Below are 6,595 nucleotides of genomic sequence, written 5' to 3' on the forward strand. Positions count from 1 at the left end.
AGATTATTATTTTGAGAAGTTATGTGTTATGAACCTATTGAATTTGAATGATTTGAAATGATGAAGAATTATTTGACCTTGGTGGTCGCGGAAGTATTGTTTTGAAACCAAGTGAGAAAAGAAATCCACTATTCTTGAATGATTATGAAAGGGGTAGCATATTGGCTCCCGTTGTGAATTATTAAACCATTTGTTGTGGATTTTCTTTTAAAAGATCTGAGCTAAGTCCGGGAGTAGTCTTTAGCATCGAGCGAGAGGTATAGCGGTTTGGTACTTCCCTATAACTATGTGCCCCCGTAGGATGTGAGCCTGAGGCTGATATAGTGATCACTAGTTTTGGATTGATGATTAAGGTCCTACTCCTATGGCAAGGATAGGATAGCTCTCCCCAACGTGGGTAAGACGTTGGACTCCATGTAGCTCACATGGTTTATGTCGGTTATGAGAGACTCCCAATGTGTGTGTGTGTCTTCATTCTATTTGAGATAAATGTGTATGACATGAAATACTTTGATTTCAGAGAAAGTTATTATTCCCGAAAGGTTGAAATACTATGTTCTAATGTGAAATATTTTTAAGACTTGATTTCTCTATGGACTTGAAACTGAGAAGAATATAAAATTGAGAAATTATATGATGACTTATATGTTTTTCTTTACTTATATTACTCATCCATATTTATGTTGCTTTTATTGAGTCATTCATATCAGCATGCATTGTCTTTTATAAACTCGTGATATTTGTTTATTGAAATTTGCATCCACCCCCATATACTCTGTACATATTCCATGGTACTGACCCACATGTTCGCATGTGGGCTACATTTTCCCTGTAATGTAGGTTCAGGTGCTCAGTCCCAGATTTGACAAAGACTTTTTGAGCACATTGATCTAATCTTCTGCAGTGGTGAGTCCTTATGATCCGAGGGCGTATGATTCCAGACTTTTCATTTTGTATTTTGTTATGAGTAGTTCAATTTATTTCTTGAGTTAGAGTCAGTTGGGGTCTATCCTAATGGCTCATTGATACATTGAATAGTAGAGGCTTGTCAGACCGAATTTGTCAGATTAGTTGGTCAGAGTTATTGAATATCCCGTATTTTATTACTTTTCAGTATTTATCCATATATTGGTAAGACTTGGTAAATGATGTTCAGATATTTTGATTTATATAAGCTTGTAGTGGTGGTAAATGGCTCAAAGGGTTATCTTGGAGCTACTTGTAGCCTCAAGCATCGTGTGACGCTGCGGGATCCATTTTCGGGGCGTTACAGTCGGGCTTAGCTCAAAATTTCCTCCACTCTTATTCTATATATGTAGCTCATTTTTGAGCAAAAAATGGGAGTTGGAGGATTGGGAAAAAGAATAAAAAGGACTGGAGCAGAACTTAATTTTTTTTTATTTTTTAATAAAAAATTTTAGTCGTCGAATCGGTCGGAATTCTCGAAAGACTAATTTCTGGTGGTGTTAGAGTCTAACGTTAGCTTGTGGTTTCGTTTTGCTGCTTCCGAACAGGAACCCAGTTGGACTCTTTTCTCTTACATTATGAAATGGGCTGTTGAGGCCCGCCCCTGTAGAAAACTTTAGATGGCATACCAAATATAAGGAGGCGAAAGAAGAAGAAACGAGCTAAAGTTCCGTTTTTGAAGCGACGAAGAGAATAGAATGTCTCTTTTTATTTATTTATTTATTTATTCATATATTTGTTGTTGTCTTTTATTTAATTATTTATTTATTTATTTATTTATTTATTCATTTGGGCCTTGAAGCCAAAGTTGTAAATTTAATACAGGTGAAATGAATTTTGGGCCAAAAGGCTCGAAAACATAGAATTAGGACAGGTCAAATTGAGTCGGAAGCTCAATTAGACTAGGACAGGGTGATGGATTTGGGTTTAAGAGCCCAAATAATTTGTTTCTTCCACTATTTCCCTTTCTCTATCTTGTTTGCTTTGTGTTCTTGCGAAGCTAGTTAATCCCTAACTAAGTCGCTAAGAAACTGATTTTGCAAGACTTTCAAAATATTTCTTAATCAATTTTTTTTAACGATTTTTTTTCTTTAAAATTAGTCAAAAGATATTTTCATATAGTCCGGATAATCGCAAGTTAGCGGACATTTTAGGTGCCTTAAAAACCTTCCTAGAATGTTAATGGGAATCACTTATCTAGAATTTCTAAAACTCGAAAGATTTTTATGTTTTGAATCGTTTGAGTAATTTATAAAGGTTTTCTGAATTTTCCTAAATAAATTAAGTGGCGACTCTTTCAAAAGTCAAAATTTCCGCAAAACAGAAATGACGACTTTGCTGGAGAATTTTAACTAGGTTCTAATCAAATGTTTGAATTTATCTTTTGACTAAATTGTTTAAACTGTTTACATGATTATATGTTTTAATTCTGCAAAATTTAAACTGTTGCATTTCATGGCATAATCCTGCATTGATTATTATATTGTTTGAGGTTTCGTGGATGTTCCGGCCCCTGTTGTTCAAATCCAAATAAAATGTTGGGAGCACAACAGTTTGCTCGTTAGGCGGTTGGAGGTTGTTCGTGTTTCCAAACTTAAGTTGTCCGCTTGAGAACCTGTTCCAAACCCACTCTAGATACCTAGGATATAGCTAAAACCAAAACCCTCTTTTAGGCATAAGCCTAGGATGACCCAATACCTGAAGAGGTGTTGAGCCCATTAGAAGACTTGCTCTGCGTCTATTGACCCCGAGTCAATTACAGTCGAATCATATTTATGTTTTGAATAAATATATGTTTGTTTAATCCAATACAATATCCTTTGGGAGTCGGGAAAAGTCTTGTTATGCCTACTTTCATATAAGAATGGTTCAATTATACACCAATTGAGGGGGAATTAAACCAAACAATGCGAGAAATTATGGACAGTTGCATTTGGAGCACAACTATACAAAAATTTTGTGAGCATCAACAGATGTCTCCAACGACAAGAAGTGGACAAATCTAAGAGGGCAAAGGCCGATAGGAAAGCATTTGGGAATTAGTATTTTCTATTCCCTGTGCGGGACATCATTCCTTCTCTCATATTATTTCCCTTTCCCTAGAGGTTGTATCCCTTTTTGTGCAATTTTTGTAGGAATTTATGCCATGTATGTACACCTATGAAGGTTAAGGGGGATAATGGATTGGTTTTAAAAAACATGTATTCCCTTTAAATACGTTAGGCCAACCCTTGGTTCAAAAGGGTCACCCAATTAGGATGTATGTTTCTATTTGTGTGATATAACTGCTTAGGTGCTTATATGTGCTATGTTGATTCGAATCAAAGGCGAATTGATCCAACCCCATTTTTCATAGAGCATCCCTAGGTGGAAATATACCCCACTATACACAAAATCGACCAAAAAATACTCCAAGTCTCCCAAGTTTCTCAGGGAAGTCCGCAGTCATTCTTAAAACTTCCAAAATGATCGCTACCATTTTAGGAAAGTTGACTCTAGAATTAGAGAAAAAAGCTATTATGTTCGAACTACGTTTTGACCTGATTCTTGTCCAGACAAGAAACATAGGCAACCTTGTGTTAGGGTTCATCTCTCACTTTTTAGAATAATTTCTCCGGTACTAAAACTGGGGCAATTTTCTGAAACAATTCAAAAATGCTCTTCAAAATTCTTCAAGAGCGCAAATCAATAGCTCCTTAAATTCAAATATCAATGACTTTAGTGTCTAATCAACCAACCTCCACATCCTCACTTAATTTGGGTTCAAGAATACTCCGTTTCTTCTTTCATGACGTCATAAATCATTAAATTTTTGGTGCATCGTTTCCTACTTTCAAAAGCAAGGTTTCAACATTCTTCCAATCATAACAATCTTGCCAACTACAACAAAATAATGACAAACCTTCTTCAATGCTTAACCTTCTAAATCTTGTCAACATACTGAAGTAGTGTCAACAGACTCTTCCTGATTCCCAACATCCATCTTTTCAATTGTCTGATTGGAACAATTTTAATGCTAAAAGCAGTCTCTTTCGAATTGTCTAAGATGACTTTTATTTTTCATCATTACTCATCTTTAACAATCATAGACAATATCAACGTAGATCTCCATTGACAATCGAAGATATCTAGCATTAAGTCCTCAAAGATAACCGATGGACTTTACCACAATTAAGATAGTCTTCCTTGACAATCAGAGACATCTTTCATTCCTAAGTCCTCGTAGACAATCGTAGACATCTTTCATTCCTAAGTACTTGTATACAATAAGAGATGTCATTCATCTTCAAGTCTCGTAAACATTCGAAGACGTCATACATCTTTTCAATCGGAAATACAATCCATAGTAAGACAGTTCTTTTCTTTCCCAGAAGACGGTGTTAGCCATGAAGCATACACTGGGGAAAATTTTGAGATCCGACTCAAAGTTTATCTTTTTTTCTCATTTGAACTACGTAGGACCTGATTTCTCATTCGTGAGATACTTAGGCAGCCTTTTGGCCCGGTCTCTATCTTCAAAACCTTTGTTGTCCTCCATTTTCTCGAAAGAAGAAATAAGGTTGAGAAGAAGAAAAGTTGAGCCTTCCTAATAAATTCCACCTATCCATATCATCGAACAAAATTTTATTCATTGAAAATTCTCGAGTCATCATTACTCCATGGATTAATTCGCATGAGATGAGAAATAACTCTATGTGTTTACTTCCTACCTAATCATCTTTCTTTGCTTATTACTATCGAAATCTAACACATCAATCTTTGAGTTATTTTTACTTTGCAGGTAATAGAAACTACTCTGTGTTGGCACAAAATGATCCTACTAGATCAAAATGAGTAAGAGATCCCCCTTTTGACTATTGCTTTGTTACAAAAAATAAAAATGACTAGTGATTTAACTGGGCTCTACCAGTTATTTTTCAAAACCTGTAAATGATGGTCTAGAGGATGGAATAAGAAAATGTGAGGGAAGAATTTTTCAAGAGAACCGGGATCACAGAAAATTAATTGGAGGAAACATTGTTTGAATTGGACCTCCATAAAAATAACTTAAAACCCATCGTTGTCATGTCATGTCAAAAAGCAAGATAATTAAAGCCTTGGAACCGTAAACAGAAGAGTCAAAGAGTTCGAAAATTAAAGAAGCTTAATCTAGAAGAAATCAAAGGTGGTATTGATGATGTGAAAGTCGGGAACCCTACAGAAGAATTTCCATTATGATTATGTGTATGGAAGTCCAACTCTTTCATGGCAAGGAACATATTCCTCCAGTTTCTTGACAAACTCTGTTGCTGTTGGCGCAGATACGATAATTTGGCGAGCATTGGGACTGATGAAGCCTTCCTTCACAGCTTTGTCAATAAATGATAATAGCGAATTGTAATATCCATCCACATTCAGCAATCCTATTGGCTTATTGTGGATATCAAGCTCTGCCCAAGTAATTAGTTCAAATAGCTCTTCAAGTGTGCCATAACCACATGGTAAAGCAATAAAAGCATCAATGTGCCTAGCCATTTCTGCTTTTCTTTGATGCATATCTACAACTACCTTCACTTCTCCTACTGTTTCACCTGTTAACTCTCTAGGCATGAGTGCCCTAGGAATAACTCCAACAATATCCCTACCACCATCATGAACTGCTTGGGAAACCAAATCCATTAGGCCTATGCTACCTCCTCCACAGACCAAATCAATATTTCTTGAGACCAATTCTTTGCCTATCTCAATTGCAGCATCTTGATAACTACTTTTCTTTCCATGACTACTCCCACAAAACACCCAAATTTTCTTGAATTTTGACACCATAACATCACTTCCCATTTTCATTTTCTTTAAGTTTTTCTACTTTTTCTCTATAGTAACTCTGCTCTTCTTTGAACAAAATTCAAGAAAAGTAACAAAATTTTTGACCTAGTTCTTTTCTTGTTGTAATCCTCCTCCTCTAACCTTCCGTAACGAGGCCAAATAGAGCAACAAGTGGCATCAGTTCAACTTTACAAACTTCTGGCAAAAGAAGGTCATCAAGATCCAATGTTATGCTTATTTCTGTTGATTCCACTCAGAAATGAACAACGAAAAATATTAAAGATACTGCGAAGACTGTATGGAGATCAAAACAAACACCTGCCAAAGAACCAAAGAATGACGACCACAAAAATCAGATCTAACTTTACAAAGAATACTAGCAACTTCTATATAATAGAGAAAGACCGAATCATGGGCAATCATGATAACCAAAACATCTTAATGGTTAACTATCTGCGGCTCAGATTTTGACAAATATTTGGACAATTCACTCATCAAAATCCAATTAGATCCAAAACTAGCTAAGTTTAAGCAGCTCAAAACCACAACAAAATCAAATAATAGTAATAAAGAACTCAGCAGTACAATAACAACTTATATAAACACTAGTAAAATCGAACAATTAACTTATCATTTAATACTTCCAGCTCCAAATCCAACTACATCCAAACCTAGCTTTCTGTAGTGTAACAGTGGAAGCAAATACCTTTGAACTCTTCAAATCAGAAACCATTGTAAGCTTGACCTGTATAAATGTCTTCAATTTGTGCAAAAATTTGTTCAAATTGGGCAAGAACTCGTTGAAATCGAGAATGATCCTTGA

General features: G+C 35.5%; 1 protein-coding gene across 1 annotated transcript; it reads right to left on the reverse strand.

Annotated features, from left to right (window-relative positions):
• Window positions 1–5,184: 5,184 nt before the first annotated feature.
• Window positions 5,185–5,796, reverse strand: LOC107847245 (cytokinin riboside 5'-monophosphate phosphoribohydrolase LOG3-like). The gene has a single exon (XM_016691443.2). It carries the CDS (start codon window positions 5,791–5,793, stop codon window positions 5,185–5,187), a length of 609 nt encoding a protein of 202 aa, XP_016546929.2. The 5' UTR covers window positions 5,794–5,796.
• Between the last annotated feature and the right edge of the window lie 799 nt (window positions 5,797–6,595).

The sequence above is a fragment of the Capsicum annuum genome, chromosome 11, assembly GCF_002878395.1.
Source record: "Capsicum annuum cultivar UCD-10X-F1 chromosome 11, UCD10Xv1.1, whole genome shotgun sequence".
Classification (NCBI taxonomy): domain Eukaryota; kingdom Viridiplantae; phylum Streptophyta; class Magnoliopsida; order Solanales; family Solanaceae; genus Capsicum; species Capsicum annuum.

What these genes read in the sequence shown, in the direction of transcription:
- LOC107847245 (XM_016691443.2), bottom strand. Translation starts at nt 5,793, where the DNA reads ATGAAAATGGGAAGTGATGTTATGGTGTCAAAATTCAAGAAAATTTGG.